Genomic DNA, 19,747 nt, shown 5'->3' with positions numbered 1-19,747 from the left:
TGCTCTTACCACAAAGTTAGTAAGTACTATACCCAGAATTAGAACCCAACTCTCCTGGTTCCGAACTGCAGTTTCTTTCTGCTACTAAAAAACTAGCTTACTGATAAGTTAAAAAACAAAACAAAACAAAACAAAACAAAACAAAACAAAAAAAAAAAAAAAAAAAAACCATTAAAAATCATTTATTTCACATAGGTTAAAATACAAAAGGGTTGCATTATCAAATCTGATGGCAGAGCAAAAAACAAAGTAATGAAAATGAACAATATGTACTACATACTATAAGACTATTATAATATGTTAAAAATACAGATATGATATTCATTAGAATCCAATAAATAGGTTACCTATTAAATGTTCACTCTGAACATCCTGAGGTTAAGCTAAATTAAACTTCCACCAAAGGATTTCAAATGAATTTGTGCCACACTGTAAATCATCCATTTTCTACATCTTGAGGGGTTAGAGAAACATGATTTGGCAGAGTATGAGAACATAATAAAAGCTTCTAAGCGTAGAGCTGACAGCCAGACAATTAAGTAGTTTAAGTAATTCTTGAATATAAAATTTTACAAAAACAAATTGCAAATGAAAATAAATCACAGAAAGGAATTAAGAGGACAAATGGAAGAATACAGAACACTGCTTTATTTAAAAGGGGGAGAAACGGATACAGCAACTATATTTCTGATTTAAGAAAATGGATATGGATAAAACATACCATTATTTTAAATCTTCCTCAAATTTCCTTCATACTCACTCCATTCTCTAATCTTTGCTCTCTTTATTTAGTGGTTCTTACATCCAAGTCTTCTCATTTAAAAAATAAAATAAAGCCCCCACTAAAGAATACCACCCTATTAAAGCCATTATTCTACATGTGTCTGCTCCCTAAAGTTTAGACTCATTCCTCCACCTCCTCTTCTTTCGCTCATTTCTCAGTCTTTTGTGATCTGTTTACAAACTTTATAATTCAAATGAAATTGCTCTTTCAGAAGTTACTAATAATTTCTTAATTGCCAAATGTCATGGAATATTGTCATTTCTTGATATTACTGACCTCTCTGAAGCACTTTGACACTAATGACTAGCCTTTCCTTCTGAAATCTATCTCCTCTGAGTTTTCATTATTTCAGTCTGCTTCCTCACATTTAACTTTTTAGAGTAACTTGTTTCCTTCAAAATTCAACTCAAAGCCCCCTTTTATATGAAAAATCCTTCCTAGCTGCTAATCAGTCAACAATCAATTACTAAGCCCTTAGTATATGCCAGAAGGAACCAGGCTAAATACTGGGTATACAAAAAAGGCAAAACGATTTCTTCCCTCAAGGCAGCCACATTCTAAAATTGGTGACAACATAAAACAAGTATATACAAGACAAGATAGATACAGAATAAACTGCCAATGTACTAGCATTAAGGTGGATCAGGAAAGTCTTTTAGAAGAAAAGCAATGTTTCTGATAAAGGCCTCATTACTAAAATATGTAGAGAACTGATTCAAATTTTTAAGAATACAAGTTATTGCCCAATTGATAAAAGGTCAAAGGATATGAACAATTTTCAAATAAAGAAATTAAAATCATCTGTAGTCATACGAAAAACCCTCTAAATGACTACTTATTAATGTAAATTAAAACAAATCTGAGGTACCACCGCACACCTATCATATTAGCTAAAATAAGAGAAGATAATGATAAATGTTGGATAAGATATGGAAAAACTGGGACACTAATGCATTGTGGGAGGAGCTGTGAATTAATCAAGTCATTCTGGAGAGCAATTTGGTACTATGCCCAATTTGGTACTAACCAAACTATGTACACCTTGATGCAACAGTGCCACTGCTGGGTCTATATCCCAAAGAGATCATAAAAGAGGGAAAAGAACACAGATGTACAAAAATGCTTGTAGCAGCTCTTTCTGTGGTGGCAAGGAATTAGAAACTTAGTAGATGCCCATCATTGAATAAGTATGGAATATAAATGTAATGGAATATTATTTTTCTATAAGAAATGATGAGCAGTCTGATTTCAGAAAAGCCTGGAAAGACTTATATGAACTTATACTGAGTGAAGTGAGCAGAACCCGGAGAATATTGTACATGGAACAGTAACACTGTGTAATGACCAATTATAATAAATTTAGCTCTTCTCAAAAAAAAAAACCCTAAGATATATCTACTAGGCCTGGGATGAAAAATGCCATCCACAACCAAAGAAAGAACTGTGGAGACTAAATGGAAATCAATTAATGAATAATATAGAAATATGTTTAAAATGATTGTACATGTATAATTAATACCAGATTGCTTGATGTCTTGGGGGAGGGAAAATTAAGAGAAGAAGGGGAGAAAAACTGGAACTCAGAATCTTAAGAAAATAAATGTTGATTACATGAATGGATGTTAAGTAAGTAGAAGTAAGATAACATTGTATACAGCAACAAGATTATGTGAACATCAACTCAGATGGATGTGGCTCTTTTCAACAATGAGGTGATTCAAGGCAATTCTAATAAGTTTGTGATGGAGAGAGCCATTTGCATTCAGAAAGAGAATTGTGGGGGCTGAATTTGGATCACAAAATAGTATTTTCACCTTTCTGCTGTTATTTGTTTCCTTTTTTTTTCTCATTTATTTCCCTTTTCTGATCTGATTTTTCTGGTGCAGCATATTAAATGTGGAAATATGTGTAGAAGATTTGCACATATTGAATTATTTGTCTCAGGGGGGAAAGGGAAGGGAGGGACAAAAATTTGGAACACAAGGTTTTGCAAAGGTGAATGTTGAAGATTATCTTTGTATGAATTTTGAAAATAAAAAGCTATTATTTTTAAAAATGAATGGTGAAAACTATCTTATATATAATTGGGAAAAAATACTATTAAATGAAAAAATAATCCAAGAAAGAAGACAGTATCAAAGAGAAGACAATGATCAGTACTGTTAAAAGAGAAATCAAGAAAAATGAAGATTGAGAAGGGGCCTTTAAATTTGGAGATCATTGCTTCCTTTGGAGAGAGAAATTGTAATTGAATGACAAGATCAGAAGCCAGACTGCAAAGTGTTAAGAAGTAGAAGAAAGTAAATGAAAGGATACATTATTTTGAAAGCATAGATATAAAGGAAAGAAAAAGAAAAAGGGAAAGAAATGTAGTACAACAGAGATGATGGACATATTGAGTGATGGATAGGAAAGACATAGATATGTTTGTAAGCAGCAAGGATTCAGCTAGTACACAGGGAGAGATTAGTAAGAGAGTGGTAATAATAGAATGGTCTATTTGCTGGAAAAGGCAGGATAAAAGGGGACCAAAATATATATGTAGAAAGTTGCAGGGTAGTACCTTCCCTTAAAAAAAAAAAAAAAAATTACCGTGTATTTATTTTGTACAAACACATGAGCAAAAACATGTGCTCTCACAGCACAACAAGCTCCTCAAAGCAAGAGCTTTTGTGTACCTATTATAGTAGGATTTTTAATAAATACTTTATTGACTAATTCCCACATGAAGCTAGACAACTCTCAATCTATCCATGATTTAGAAATAAAGAAATGTTTGAGTATCACTTCCAACCTGGCTACTCTCCTAGATTTGTCATAACTCCAGAAATTTGTCAATCACAATAGGATCACAACAATTCTAAAATTCATACCCCCCCTTAGCCCCTTGTTCCAGGGCCCTTTATTCATTCCCACTGAAGGGGGTTAAAAGGGGAATGGGTAGATACTCCTTTCAGAAGACTGAGGGCAATTAACTCATCATTTCTCCACCCAGTCTCCTGGACTTCATCAGTGGGTCCAGAAACTATCTCTACAAGATCACATTAACTTTGAAACTTATACCTTCTCAGTATCCCTTGTTCCTGGTTCCCTCATTCCCCTCTGACTGAAAGAATGAACATTTGGAGAGCTCCTTAATTAAAGGAGAGAGCCCAGGTCCCTGCAGGACTTTATCATGCCCCACCCTATGTATCCTCCCCTCCACCTTTCCTCCACTTTTCAGCTTCTTTTCTTTCATGTGTGATCTTCTCCAATTAGATTGTGAACTCCCTAAAGACAAGAACAGTCTTTTGCCTTTCTTTGTATCCCCAGTGCGTCAGGCACATAACAGGGGCATAATACATGTTTATCAAATGATGAAAAAGACTGAATCTAAAGTTCATTCAAGAATATATATTTTAATTATGTAATTTTTACAGAGCTATTTGGCCACTCGAATCCCAATCTCTTCCTGTTATCATCACATATGCTAATAAACTCAAGCTAACATAAGGCAGCAAAAATTAAAAATGTAAAAATTGACTTTGTGTTCTCTTATTGGGAAAAAAATTCATTTATGGTCAACAATATGTAAGTCCTTTTTAAATTATGACTAGTTATATATATATATTATTCTCAAAAAGACAATTAAATGAATCCTCAGCTATAGCCATCTATTTGCCAGAATAATAGAAAGAGTAAGTAAACTAAGCTGTGAAAAAGGGACATTCTATGGTAAACTCACAACTATATCAAATCACACAAAATAAATCACTGAAGCAAGTTAGAACATTTAGAAATAAAAGAAGAAAAGTATCAAAGATAGGAAGAGGACTAGCAAAAAAATCTGATTTTTCCACTAATCAATGTGGATAGGTCCTATGATTCTGTTAGTATAAGACACTTTCTCTCTCAGTGAAGATTTATCACCTTGTCCAAAAGTTATGTTTTTAAAAATTGTACAGTGCAATAGTATAAAACTCAAAAAGGAGCACCCTATTCCATTAAATTGTATACCTTGCACCCAATATATTAACTTAGAAAACCACATGTTAACATTACGTATATCTTAAAACATAGGTTAGAGACAAGATTTGAATCCAAAGGTCCTCAAGGTTTAGGCCAGCTCTCTATCTTTACTATACCTTTCTTCTACTTGTCAATGTAAATATTTATCGCATAACTAATGAATCAAAAATATATAATTGACATCTGCTGATGTTTTTTTCTTTAGATCTCTAAAATCTGAATTTGTGGGAGATATAAAAAAATTTTTTTTATTATTTCAGTGACATCTGTTATAAGACAGCACCAGCACACAAAATCTTCTTTATGCTATTGGTCTTACTAAGGCTAGTTATAAGTGATTAAAATGTACTAAATTTGGAGAATATATGCAATATTTCAACTTAAAAGGTATACGCTTACACAGTATACTATAGCCATTTGACTAACTACAATTTGGGTGACAAAATCTGTTCAAATAAAGATGATTTTCAGGAATATGTTGGTGACTACGATTTGCACCTAATGTAAAATTTCAAAGCAATAGAATTCTGACTTTGATGCCCTTTTACTATTTATTTCCTTTTCTTCACTCATATTTCCTACTTTCTTCCCAGCTAAAATCCAGTGCCTTTAAGTTGTCCAAAGCCTTGCCACATTTAGCTACTACAGGTCTAGCCTCTCCAGAAGTTTCTTTCATTTCAAAATTACTTCTTTCCCATACATCTCAAATCAAAATTCCTATTGCCACAAATCTCAGAATTAGGCCAGTCTACTAAAATTAATTCACAGTAAAATAAATAAAGTTAACTGATAAATTTGCATTTTAAAATAAGAATGACAATTAAAATGGATCTCTAGTGAAATACTCTAGGTAGATAGTGTTATAGAAAGTTTCCTTGACACTTCAATACTTTTAATTCCCTTTGCTCTGATGAGAGTCATAGACCCCATTTTTCAAAGTAAAAAGCCATTTCCTCTCTGTTTTTAGGAAGAAAGCAGGAGATACTAAACACTACCACTTCCCTTTTTACATCCATTTTCCATCTTCTCTTATCCTGACTCTCCAAGCAATAAATAATGCCTTGCTGCTACTGTTGCCCATAATCCAGAAAATTCATAAACCAACTTAAAATAAATGATTTCCTCTCATATATAATTTGGGAGTTTGAATGGCTACCACTTGTTCTTGGTAGATGCTCCCTTCTCTTTTCTCCTGATTGTGCTCTTATTAAATGAAAAGAATATAGGAATCTGTAGGGAGGAAAAAAATGGTACCCATAAAGTGCAGGGACTAAAACCCAAAGGACAACCAAACAAGGAAATAACATTTTGGTCAACAGCCCAATTTAAGAGTTCTTCTCCCCCATCATACAGCCAATCTGGGAACAAATTTCTATAGCAATCAACTTAAAAAAAAAAAAAAAATCACATCCTCTAGGAAAGCAGAAAGGTAGTATACTGGAATTTAATGATTCAGGAAGAGAGAGAATGATGACTGAGCAATTCTGCCACACCTAAATCCAAATCACAAATAAGCCAAAACATTACACAAGATGTCACTAGTCCTCTGAAAATGAATAACAAACAACATAAAGGTTCTATTGAGAATGCAGCTTCAAATATCATTTGTCCATCTCTCACCCACACCTCTATGATTGGCATTGTATTTCTTCTGGTAATCCTGTTGCAAACACTATTGCCCTTCATTTCTAAATCTTCACTAGGATTCACAAGCAAAAAAGTCCAAGATTAGATTTAAATATGGAACTTACACTGTTCAATTTAATCTGTATCTTCAGTGACTAACACAAGTTCTAACTCAGAAAATATTTGTTAATTAACTAATATTTCTTAGCAACTCTGACAAAGAGATGATTTGTTCATATCTGGGACGAGAGCTAGAGTAGTAGTTTAAAATTAATAATAAAAATTAATTTTTAATTATCTGTAGATGGCAATTACCCATTCTTTCTACAATGCTTATTAAAGCAGATAATCAATTTGGTAGCATTTATTATCTATTTAAAATCATGTTTCTGACACACATTTGTTTGTTAATCAATTACAACTAGCAACAATAAGTTTAGTAAATTAAATTAGTCTAGCAACTATTCTGCAAATTTTCAAAACATTTCCTTAGTAATAATTAATAATGTATAAAAAATGGCATAATAATAACTTATATTCCACATATAAATTCCCTTTGCCAACTAATTAGCTGATTGTATATATAATACAATAAGATAATGGAAAATATAGGTAAAACGTTCATCCACACATATTACAAGAGAATTGAGTCATAATTTGAACTTTTCATTCACATACACAATAAAAAAATTTTCTCAAGAGGCAAAAAATTTCATAATCTTGAATTACTTTTAATTGGCCATACTTAAAATTCTTTGTATTACTTTTAAATTATAGAAAAAGAATTATAGTCCAGAATAACTTTACTTTCATTTATTGTAATTTAATTCAAACATTAATTTTACACTGTATAATTTTTCTCTTTATGATTAAAAGGGAAGAAGTTAATTTTCTATTCTATGAATAAAATTCCTTTTTATCAGTATACTTAGCTGCTTACATTTATTTTCCCACCTAGACAAGATTAAGCTTTATTTCAAAACTACACATTTTTATGTCATAATTAACAATGATATCGAAGCAGTATTGGTGAAGCAGGTTGTGGTCCCTTTCAGAAACTGTATTTCCTGTTGATATCTGATTCCTTTCAGATTCCCAGCCCCTCCTGACTGAGGCATATCTTCCCCAGATAAGTTGTCTTTCCACAATGCCAGAGCCTTTGATTCAATTACAAATCCTAGTCAAAAAGCATGAATTCCAATAGGAGATCTGGGCTGGTCCCAGCCCCCATTGGGTCTGAGACAACCTGGGCTCTCCCAGCCCCACTGGTTCTGATCTGCTCAGGCTCTCCCAGCCCCCACTAGGACACTCAATATAAAAAAGCCAAACTAAAATCCTCTCTTTGAAGAAGTTCCAAACATGCCAGCTATGCCATGCTTGCAATGCCACTGTCCACTGGAATATTCTTTTCCAGAATTATCCTCTCTTTACTGTCACCTATTTCCCTAAACCAGACTTTATGCCTCTCTGGCAGGATTTCTAACCTTACTTCCAATCCCCATAATAAATCTCTCTTATCTATCTAGGTTTTCGGGTCTGTAAATTCCTTTATAGAGAACCTCTGCGCCGCCAAAAGGGAGTCCCCAAAACTCCCTTGCACCAAATCGCAAGGGGGTGCAGAAGAGCCAAACTTCTCCATTTGGTTCCCTGAACACCAAACCTGCCAATAGACCTTATCATTTAACTTCCTGACCAACAGAAATCCTAATCTCATTTTGGTTCCCTAAATCTAAACCTTATTATTGGGGAGTCAAGAAAATATCCTGTAATGATATTTCTAACTTTTTAATTCACTGTTCTAACAACAATGCACTAGGTAAACAAGGGGTCAAACTCAAAAATACAGTCTGAATTAGATTAAAATGTAATTGACAAATGTTTAACAACAAAAAATATAATATAATATATATAAAACATTAATTTGTAGTTTTTTACATTCATATCTGACCTGCAAAGATCCATTTCTATTTGAACTTAACACCATTGCACTAGTGTGCTTATTTTCCCCACAATCTCTCCAACATTGATTATTTCCATCTTTGTCAGTTCGCTGAGTATAAGGTGAAACTTCAAGACTGCTTAGATTAGCATTTTTCTTGCTAGCGATTTTGAAGCCTTCAGCCTTCTTCCATATGGTTAAGAATTTGCAATTCTTTTGGGAACTGTTTGTTCTTATTATGTAATAACTTATCTATTGGACATTGGCTAGTAAGTGTCTAGGTGTGTATACTGTTTATGTACATATTATTTACATAGCTCAAGTACCAAGTCCTAATTCAATACCTGTATTTTCAAATATTAAGTCTAAGTCATCAGCTCCCTCTTGAATAACCATCACTAATGCTCAAAGTATATGTATCCTAGAAATGGTTTAAGTAAATCTTGAGTTTCTCTGTATGTCATCTTTTTAATTATTACACATTATGAATACTACTGACTACTAAGATACAAATGAAGAAAACCAGCAATATTTCAAAGGAAATTTTAAGTATAACTTACCCCATCCAAAAGTGTATTAGACAAATGAATGCGAAGATCTTTACGGAAAGGGAATTCCAAATTTGACACATGAAAGACTGAATTGTCTCTATCTATCATAAAAACTTCATTTGTGCCATCAATCAACATCATATACCTGAAAATGAAGCAGTAAAAATTACTTGAGAAGTGTTCAACACCCTTTAAAAAAAAAAAAAACACTCTACAAGATGTTAATAACATCCTATTATAACATACCTGGAATCACAATGACCAAGATTAAAAAAAAAGATTTTTTTGCTTAGTAATGAACATAGAATTAAAAAAAAAGAAAAGTTGATTTTAAAAATCTTTGCAACAAATTCCTCTGATAGAGGTCTGCTATTCAATAGTTTTCAAGAATTTCTATAAATATAGAACTATAAGTGCCATTCCTTGATAGACAATTGATCAAACGAGTTGGATCACTAGACAGACATGCACACGCACATGCACTCAAAGAGGCTGGCAGATTTCAAAGGGGAAAAGAAGGTACTAACCATCTAACAACCATCTGAAAAAAATGTTCCAGTCACTAATTAAAGAAAAATTAAAACAACTTTAAAATTGTACTTATCAGACAAAGAAGATTCAAAAAAAAAAAAAGACAACTATCAGAGGGGCTGGAGAAGGACCAAGAGATTAATGCAATATTATAGATCTACAAATTAATGGACCATTCTGGGGGGAAAAAAACACACAATACTACTACTACTACAATTACTAAGCAATGCTTTCAGAGAAATCAAATAAAATAGGAAAGGATCCATAAGTACAAAATGTTTATAGAAACATGTTTGGTACACAAAGAACTGAAAATAAACTGGGCACCTAGCAATTTGGAGATGAATTGAACAGATTATTGTACATAAATATAATGGTATATCATTGCAAAACAAAAAGAAATTATGAAAGAGATTCAGAGAATTTTGAGAATTTATATCAATTAAAGCAAAGTGTACTGAAAGGGAAAATAAGCTTGAAAGACTTAAGAACTCTAATCAATGCAAGAACCAACTAGAACTCCAGAAAACTGATGATGAATCATGCTTTGCATCCCTTGGCAGTGTGATCAACTAAAGATGCTGAAGGAGGTATAAATTTTCAGAAGTATTTTGGTCATGCAAGCTAATAGATATATTTGTTTTGCTTGACTACACTCATAAGCAGCAGCTTTAATTTTTTGTTTGAGAATAAGAGTTATAAGAATGACTTTTTATGGTGAGAGTTCTTTTTTTTTTTCATCAATTTTTTTTGTTTTTTTTTTTTGTTTTTGAGGCTGGGGTTAAGTGACTTGCCCAGGGTCACACAGCTAGGAAGTGTTAAGTGTGGAGACCACATTTGAACTGAATTCAAGGCTGGTGCTCTATCCACTGCTCCACCTAGCTGCCCCCTGAGAATGACTTTTTAAAGGCAAAAAAAAGAACATCAAAAACACAGAAAAAAAAATAGTTCAGAAGAAAACACTGATTAGAAGCGTGATATTAAAAAAGAAGTTGTAAATAATAACATATTGATGACTTTTTCTGTTCTTTTTAAATAAAATAATTGTGATTGTTGATGCTTGTCAAATTTATAAGGAAAATTTAAAAATAAAAGATGTTTAAGTTAAACCAACAGATTAGACTTGATTAAAATTTTTACACAGACAGAATAAAGTAATATAAAAATAATGAACCTACAAATTATATCAGTGGAAAAGAGTATTTTTCAAGAACATAATGTAACTTTCAAACACAATCTTTAACATCTTTAACATCTAGAATAGATATACATAAAACAAAACTGTAATTAAAATATTATGTTTTCAGAAAATAATTTTCAACCTTCTTGAGGATATAGTATAGTATTTCAGTAGGTCTTTCAAAAAAATAAAAAACCATAATACATCATTAAACTGAATATGATAAAATATCATTAAATAATTTGATAAGTGAGAATAAGTGTGCTTTCTAAATGAAAAGCAAATAAAATGAATGCTTTTTCCTCAAATAAAATTTTAATTATACAGATTAAAAGACAAAACCAATAAAATAATAACCTGGTTTATGCTTACAAAATTTGTTAGTTCTAATCATTCTTAAATCAAGTATCAATATTATCAATGAAAATTAACAAATAGGCACAGTGACAGAAATACCTGAAATAAAATTATGCTAAAATCAACATGTAATTTGCTACTATGAAAAATTCAAAATAAAGAAGATTCCTCTTAGAACCTACATAAGGAAATTTCACAAAAGTAACAAAAGCACTAATTAATTATAACAAAATTTAGAACACACTGAAGTACTGTACTTTATTCTACTCCATGAACTAACTTGATAGTATAATTTCTGCAATAAAATATTTTCACCGACACATTAATAGACATGACAACAATTTATCAAAATTACACAATACTTTACAATAAAATATTTTCACCGACACATTAATAGACACGACAACAATTTATCAAAATTACACAATACTTTACCAATTAATAGAAAATAAGCATTATAGACAAAAGAATTTTGAACTGATAGAAGCTAAACTTACTCATTCAATTCAAATTTTCTCAAATGAGTTTGAGAAAAACAGTGGAAAAATAAAAGATAAAGAAAAGAAATAAACTATTAAGTAGCAATTCTGGTTTTTATCCCTTTTTTCCCTCCCAACTGCTTCCTCCCCCACAGTTAGCATAATGCTTGGTACACAGTAGCATTTAATAAATAAATGCTTATATGGATTTGATTAGCCAGTCAGAAGCATTGTACCATGACCTCAACATAGTTATATCATTTTGGTCCTCTTAGAACACAAAGACAACAACCAATAAACAAAACATTCTTTTATTTTTTTTTAATTTTTACAAAAACTTTATGCATAGGTAATTTTCCAGCATTGACAATTGCAAAACCTTTTGTTTCAACTTTTCCCCTTCCCCCAGATGTCAGGTTGACCAATATATGTTAAATATGTGAAAGTATAACAAACATTCTTTTATACATACATATATTCAGACTTTGAACAAAAAAAATTCTGAATTCTGATTTTGTCTAATCTCCAGTCACTGCAGAGTTCTTCTCCCTCTTTGTTATGTGAATATTTTGAAAAGAGATGAGCTATTTCATGTTGAAGAAAGAATGTACAGAAATATATGGAAACATTTCTTCATTACTTTAGAATATTTAAAAGCAAGAATAAGAGCATAGAAAAGGCAAGTATTTTCCATATTACAGGATATTCACTTATTCTGTAGATAACTGCCTTCAATGACAATTGCATCCCACATTATACAAGTAATAACTCATTACACTAGATATTAAATTTAACAACAATTTTCTATTAATATATGGAACATTCAAAAATCTTATTCTAATAAATTTTATTCTTAACAAACAGGAAAAAACCAACATTTTCTTTGAAAGGTTCTAGAACTATAAAACAGGTTAATTTTTTTTAATCTAATAGCACACATTGTTATTATTTACCTACTACTAGCTATGCAATTTTGTACACATAAATTAATTACTCAGTCTCAATTTTCTCAACTTTAAAACAGGGCTGATACTTTCACCACCAAATTCACAGGTTTGTAAGAAAAATATTTTGTGAATTACAGTAATATTTTATGATTAATCATTATTCATTTCTCCCTTTATTCAGCAAACACCTCCTAAGTACAGAGCATTATGCCAGGTTTTAAAGGATATGCAAAGACTCAGATATTGCCCTCACAGGATTATCACCAAAAATGCAACACAATAAAATGGAAAGAATACTAGATTTTAAGTTAAAAGATTTGGATTTGAAGGGCAGTTCCATTAATTACTACCTAAAAATTACTACCAAAATATTTCCCTTCCCAGGGATCTCAGTTTTTTCATCTATAAAATAGGTATTGATTTCTAAAGTCCCTTCCAGCTCTAAATTTATGATCTTATGTCAATATTGTATATAAAGAAGAAAAAATAACAAGTTCTCTACAGCAATACAATAGATACGATATATTATAATTTATTTAATGCAGATTAAGGCAAAGTTTTTGTAAACCCAACAAAATTAGTTTATGCATTCTCACCTAAAATTCCCATCAATAAACATAAATAAAACTTGGGAAAAACAGATATAAAATAGGAAAAATGGTTTACAAAACTAATTAAATAAAAGCTTGTGAGGAAAAAAATGGTGGCATCTTAGAGAAAGACATACAGCAAATCTGACTTTTCAGACTAAAGGAAAGAACAGTACATATCCTAAATATCTTCGAGGAAATGGTTCAACATGGCATAAAGGTAATATGGGTCCTCAAAGGCTATACTAATAAAAGAATAAGATGTGGTAGTATAGCATCATACTGAAAAAACTTGGAATGTGGTACTAGTAACAGACTACATCTGTTTTCTAATTTATATAGAGGCACATCACTAGGTTGACTACCTGGTCAATAAATCTTTTTGGGCATGGCAATCCATATAATTTTTAAAAATTAAAATAAGGAAATATAAGCTCAAAAGACAGGATGTGCTTGGTCATATAACAGGGTTGAGGGATAATAGTTGGACAGCCAAAGTATTGCACTGATATCTTTAAGATGTCTAAAGAAAAAGGTTATTTGCAAAAAAGTTAACCAAGAAAATATAAATAACTATCAACTATCTCCCATTTATACAAAGTCTTCATGTATCCATGGTCATTCTGAATAGCAGTAGAGAACAAACAGGCTTTCACAAGCAACAATTAACCACAACCATAACAATTAACCATTTCACAATTAACTAAAAGACTGCAAAGAATATTATTTCATATAATGTGTTTACTGTCTGCAATATATAAAAAAAAATTTGAACCCATAGAACAAAACAAAACACCACCTTAAAGGCTATAATAATCTTCTTTCTTTCATACATTAAACAAGATTCCTTGGAAAATATAATAATAAAAAAAAAACTTATTTAAAGACCCTCTAATAATAATCAAGCAAGAAAAATAAAACTATAAGATGCATGTTCACCAAAAGCATTAGTTATTGTGAAAGAGGAGACCCAGAGAATAGATCAGATTGAAGATTTGATTAATGTTCACATTTATTCATATTACATTAAGCTTCAAAACATTACAGAGCCTTCTAGAAGAGATCTGTAAATTCTCTGTGGAATTTGGTAGGACAAACTCCTTTGTTCTAACAAAAAAAAACAAACAAGTGAACACAAAATATCTATTTTCCAGAATTCAACAATATTCAGATAGACTACAGAGCTTGTCCAACATTACATATATCTGGAACAAACAATAAGATAGATGAGCTAGGCATAAATTTGAGTGAGAGAAAGAAAATGGTTTCCAAATGCTTTCAGGAGATTACAAAATTATTAACTCCCAAATTTCCCATGAAAGCAAAAGTCTATCTAAAAAATGCCAAAATTATGCTTAGACCCCCACAGAAAGCTTTTGAAGGACACTGTCAAGAGTCACACAGATAAGATGGAAAGTTTTAGCTCTCTATCACTGAAGGAAATTCCTGAATTAACAAAACAGAGATCCATTTAAAAATTAAGTATTTCATAATTAAATTTTACCAAACTATTTTTAAGTCGAGCACTTGACTGTATGCCATAACAAAAAGATATTGCATGTTTTCATTACCAATATCCATTTATATGGAAAAACATAAATTAGTATTTAAGGATCTACTCTGCAATTAACACTCATAATAAACAAAAAATAAGTATAAATTGTGAATCCTGCCTTTAATAAACTTACACTCCACTAAGGAAGAGGGGAAATGGTGGTAAAGTGTTGAAATATACATAGTTATAGATGAAGGTGAGGAAAAAGAATGCATTTCAAGGAATGAAAGCTAGTCTAAATAAAGGGAAAAGGGATATAGAAAACAGAATATCTCATATGAAGAAAAGCAAAAAAAGCCAGTTGACTAGAATATATAAGGTACATGAAGGGGAATAATGTGCAATGAGGTTGCCAAAGCAGATATAACCCAGATTGTGATCCAGAATTTTAAATGCCAAAGAAATTTATATTTGATGATAAGGATACTGAGTTTATTGAGCATGGGAGTAAGACTGTATTTTAAGAAGCTTATCCTGCACTGATACACTGTTGGTGGAATTGTGAATGCATCCAACCATTCTGGAGAGTAATTTGAAACTACGCTCAAAAAGTTATCAAACTGTGCATACCCTTTGATCCAGCACTGTTACTACTGGGCTTATATTCCAAAGAGATCTTAAAAAAGGGAAAGGGACCCTTTTGTGCAAAACTGTTTGTGGCAGCCCTTTTTGTAATGGTTAGAAACTGGAAATTGATTAGATGGCTCATCAATTGGAGAATGGCTGAATAAATTGTAGTATATGAATGTTATGGAATATTATTGTTCTATAAGAAATGGCCATAGGATGGTTTCAAAAATGCCCTCTTCAACAATGAGATGAACCAAATCAGTTCCAGTTGTTCAATAATGAAGAGAACCAGCTACACCCAGTGATAGAACTCTGGGAAATGAGTGTGGACCACAGCATAGCATTTACACTCCTTCTGTATTATTTGCTTTCATTTTTGTCTTCCTTCTCAGGTTTTTTTTTTCTTTCTAAATCCGATTCTTCTTGTGCAGCAAGACAACTGTATAAATATGTATACATATATTGTATTTAACATATACTTTGACATACTTAATATGTATTGGTGGTCTACCTGCCATCTGGAGTAGGAGGGAGAGGGAAGGAGGGGAAAAATTGGAACAGAAGGTTTTGCAAAGGTCAATACTGAAAAAACTACCCCTGCATATGTCTTGTAAATAAAAAGATATAATAAAACAAAATTTAAAAAAAAAAAAAATATATATATATATATATATATATATATATTTATTTATTTATTCCCTTATCTGATCAAAGTACATTATCTATTTATCCTTATAAATTCTCTCTTAAAAGATTTGGCCCATTATTCTGTGGTGAAAAAATTCAATTCTGTCATACAACATACCATCTCTTGCAAGTGTCATTTACAAATCAAATAAAGAAGACATCTACATTTAAAAAAAGAAGCAGCAGCAGCAGCAGCAGCAGCAGCAGCAGCAGCTCATCCTGGCAAATGTGTGGAAGACAGATTAGAGAGGAGTTAGGCCTAAGAAAGAAACACCAATTAGGAGACTATTGCTCTTGTTATTAAAAGTATTTTTAAGTCTTAATACAACATTCCTATTTTTTAAAATGAAGCATAACAGAACATTGGAATATTATGCTGGTACTCAATGAATTTCATAAGACTGACATGGTGAGTAGTTTTCTATGAGGAATTTAAGGCAGTATTAGAAATGAAAAATAAGAATAAGGCTTTGTGAGGATATGATATGTACCACTGAAGAGTAATACAAGGCACTGTACAGTCTAACCAAGATGTGAGACAAGGTGTCAAAAAGGGTGCAAACAAAAACCCCATCTTGAACTTAAAAGACAAAAGTTGGGGGCAGCTAGGTGGCACAGTGGAGCCCTAATTCTGGCCCTGAAGTCAGGAGGACCTGAGTTCAACTGCAACCTCAGACACTTCATACTTTCTAGCTGTGTGACCCTGGGCAAGTCACATAAGCCCAAAAGGGAGGGAGGGAGGGAAGGAGGAAAGGAAGGGAGAGAAGGGAGGGAAGGGAGGGAAGGGAAGAAGGAAGGAAGGGAGAGAGGGAGAGAGGGATAAAGGAAGGAAGGGAGAGAGGGAGGGAGGGAGAAAGGGAGGAAGGAAGAAAGGGAGGGAGAGAGGAAGGGAGGGAGGAAGGGAGAAAGGGAGGAAGGGAGGGAGGAAGGGAGAGAGGAAGGGAGAGAGGAAGGGAAGGAGGGAGGGAGGGAGGAAATATCCCAGTAGAGCGCCAGCCTTGAATTAAGGAGGACCAGGGTTCAAATATGGTCTCAGACACTTAACATTTCCTAGCTGTGTGACCCTGGGCAAGTCACTTAACCCCAGCCTCAGAAAAAAAAAAAAAAAAAGAAAGACAAAAGTTTCGTACCTGACTCAGAAGATCTGCTTGATTTTGTAAACATGACTGAGAACAAGGAGAAAATCTGTGCCTACTTATATGATGTTCCAGAATCCTCTGCCCTGAATTTAGCCAAAAAACATTGTCTGGCCAAAGCCCAAGATGTCACCACCTTACTCTTTGTTTTGGAAAGCCAAGAAGATGTTTGAAGAGAAGGATTTGCTCCTCCTAAGTGGTCACTGACTGTCAAAAAAAGCAAGAGTGGATGCAACTTGAAGGTTGAAAATGCTCAATGGGTCACAGATAACATCCTAGATCCAATTGGACTGTTAGAATATGCATAGTCTACCTGCCAGATTTGTGAATTCACATTCTTAGAACACACTGATTCATCACATGAACTGAGATTTAAATACTAGGGTGTGATCAGTGGCCGACAGTTCCCTCCAATAAAAGTTGGCCAGGCAAGATGCTGCTGCAAAAGCTATGACAGTCCTGTTTTAAGAGTCTGGAGCCCAGGAAGAAGGGTCCTCACCAGGACTACCTCATCCTGTGGAGAAAGGACCAGAGAAGACTTCAGTTCCAGAGTGTGAACTCTGTCCCATCAGACTTCTTTTTGAGAAGAACCCCATTAGTGTGTTGATGGAGGAAGTGCAAAAAATCCAGGAGCACCTGTAAATTCCTCCTCATATCCCAGTAAGGCCCATAACCCAAAATTTAAATACTGTGTAAAAATGGGGAGTCAGATATTTCCAACTATGACAGCCAATAGAAAGAAGGCAGCTGAGGTGACTGTGAAGACTTTTTGTGGAGATCCTAACCTGACCCCTTGGAACAGGCAGCAAAGCACTGACTATTTTAGTGATCCTCCTGCATACTGGCTCAGGAGAGCCAACATCCAGCAAGGCAAAGAAGATTGGGGATCTTATCAAATACCTGAATGCTATCCTATCAGCCTATTTGAATATGCCCAATCCAATGGCTTGGCTACAGAATTCAAGTTGGTAGACCAATCTGGACCTTCCCATGGAGCCAAGTTCATTTACCCAGCAAAGGTTGAGGGTTGCTGGTTCCCAACTGTCAGCATACACAATAAGAAGCAGAGCAAACAAGGGGCAGTTTATGCTGTCCTGCATGTCCTGATTGGGGAGACAGAAAGGGCAAAGTGCAAAGGGCCTGGGCATTTCAGAGTTTTCTCTGACTAGTACTACCCTTCATGATCAGGTGGCCACATTGAGCCACCAGTGTTTCAGCCATTTCGCTGCACCCATCCAGCACAACCTGCTTGGCCACAAGATCCTGGCCACTCAGCTCTTTTTGTTGTAGCTAGAAACTGGAAGTTGAATGGATGTCCATCAATTGGAGAATGGTTGGGTAAATTGTGGTATATGAAGGTTATGGAATATTATTGCTCTGTAAGAAATGACTAGCAGGAGGAATACAGAGAGGCTTGGAGAGACTTACATCAACTGTTGCTGAGTGAAATGAGCAGAACCAGAAGATCACTGTACACTTCAACAACAATACTGTATGAGGATGTATTCTGATGGAAGTGGAAATCTTCAACATAAAGAAGATCCAACTCACTTCCAGTTGATCAATGATGGACAGAAATAACTACACCCAGAGAAGGAACACTGGGAAGCGAATGTAAATTGTTAGCACTACTGTCTATCTACCCAGGTTACTTATACCTTCGGAAGCTAATAATTAATGTGCAACAAGAAAATGGTATTTACACACATATATTGTATCTAGGTTATATTGTAACACATGTAAAATGTATGGGATTACCTGCCATCGGGGGAAGGGAGTGGAGGGAGGGAGGGGATAATTTGGAAAAATGAATAAAAAAAAAAAAAGAAATACATGTTAGATTCCCCCCCCAAAAAAAAAAAAAAAAAAAAAAAAAAAAAAAAGATCCTGGCCACTGTCATCAAGAAGAAAAGCAATGACAACCTGGGTCTTGTGGTCAGCTTCAGGACAGGGAATCATTATGTAAAGGGAGAAGAGCTGAGTCTAAAGGGGGAAACAATCAATGACTGCTATGCTGAGATCATTTTGAGGAGGGACTTATCAGGTTTCTCTATCATGAGTTAGTGAAATACAGAGGTATTGGAAATACAAAAAACATTTGAGAATAGGTTTTTAATTCTAAATAGAATTAAGAATGATATTTTGAGGCAAATGCCGTTTTGACATTTTTAAGGTTTAAGTCAGCATAACAATATTTATTCAATAGAAAGTGTATTCATTATCTTCCTGCCCCAAATTCTCTCCTATTAAGTCTAAAGTAACATCACCCTTCCAATCATCTAGGTTCACAATCTACATGCCATCCTAAACTGCTTACTCTCACCCACCATATCTGATCTTTACCTAAGGCCTATTATGATTTTACCTTCAACACATCTCTACATGTGCCCTCTTCTCTCCTGTTATACTCTGTTACTACCTTAGTACAGGTCTTTATCACTTTATGTGTAGACTACTGAAATAGTTTACCAGGTAATTTCTCTGCCCCAAGTGTCCTCACCTCCACATTTCTAATCTTCTGACATCTTACATCCTTCCCATTCACCATATCTTCTGTGATCTAGTGACACCACCCTCTTTGCTGTTCATTTCCTGATTCTGGGAATTTTCACTGGACAGTGACCTGGAATTCTATCCCATCTCATCTCAATCTCTTGCTTTCCCTGGATTCCTTCAAGTCTATTACCAATACCAATTAATTCTTCCAATTTTTCCTATTTGCACAGTTATTTCTATGTTGTCTCCCCCACTAGACTATGAGTTCCCTGAGAGAAGGGAATGTCTTTTACCTTTCTTTGTGTTACCAG

General features: G+C 33.5%; 1 protein-coding gene across 2 annotated transcripts in view; it reads right to left on the bottom strand.

Annotated features, from left to right (window-relative positions):
- Positions 1-19,747, bottom strand: part of RNGTT (RNA guanylyltransferase and 5'-phosphatase) — a 313,552-nt gene that overhangs the window by 201,951 nt on the left and 91,854 nt on the right. For both annotated transcript variants that reach the window (XM_074310316.1, XM_074310315.1), the window contains one exon: positions 8,918-9,053. In XM_074310316.1, the coding sequence (XP_074166417.1) occupies positions 8,918-9,053 (136 nt within the window). The remainder of the gene's footprint in view (positions 1-8,917; positions 9,054-19,747) is intronic.

This window comes from Sminthopsis crassicaudata, chromosome 4, assembly GCF_048593235.1.
Source record: "Sminthopsis crassicaudata isolate SCR6 chromosome 4, ASM4859323v1, whole genome shotgun sequence".
In the NCBI taxonomy this organism is placed as follows: Eukaryota; Metazoa; Chordata; class Mammalia; order Dasyuromorphia; family Dasyuridae; genus Sminthopsis; species Sminthopsis crassicaudata.
This window is presented reverse-complemented; position numbering and strand designations above follow the sequence as displayed.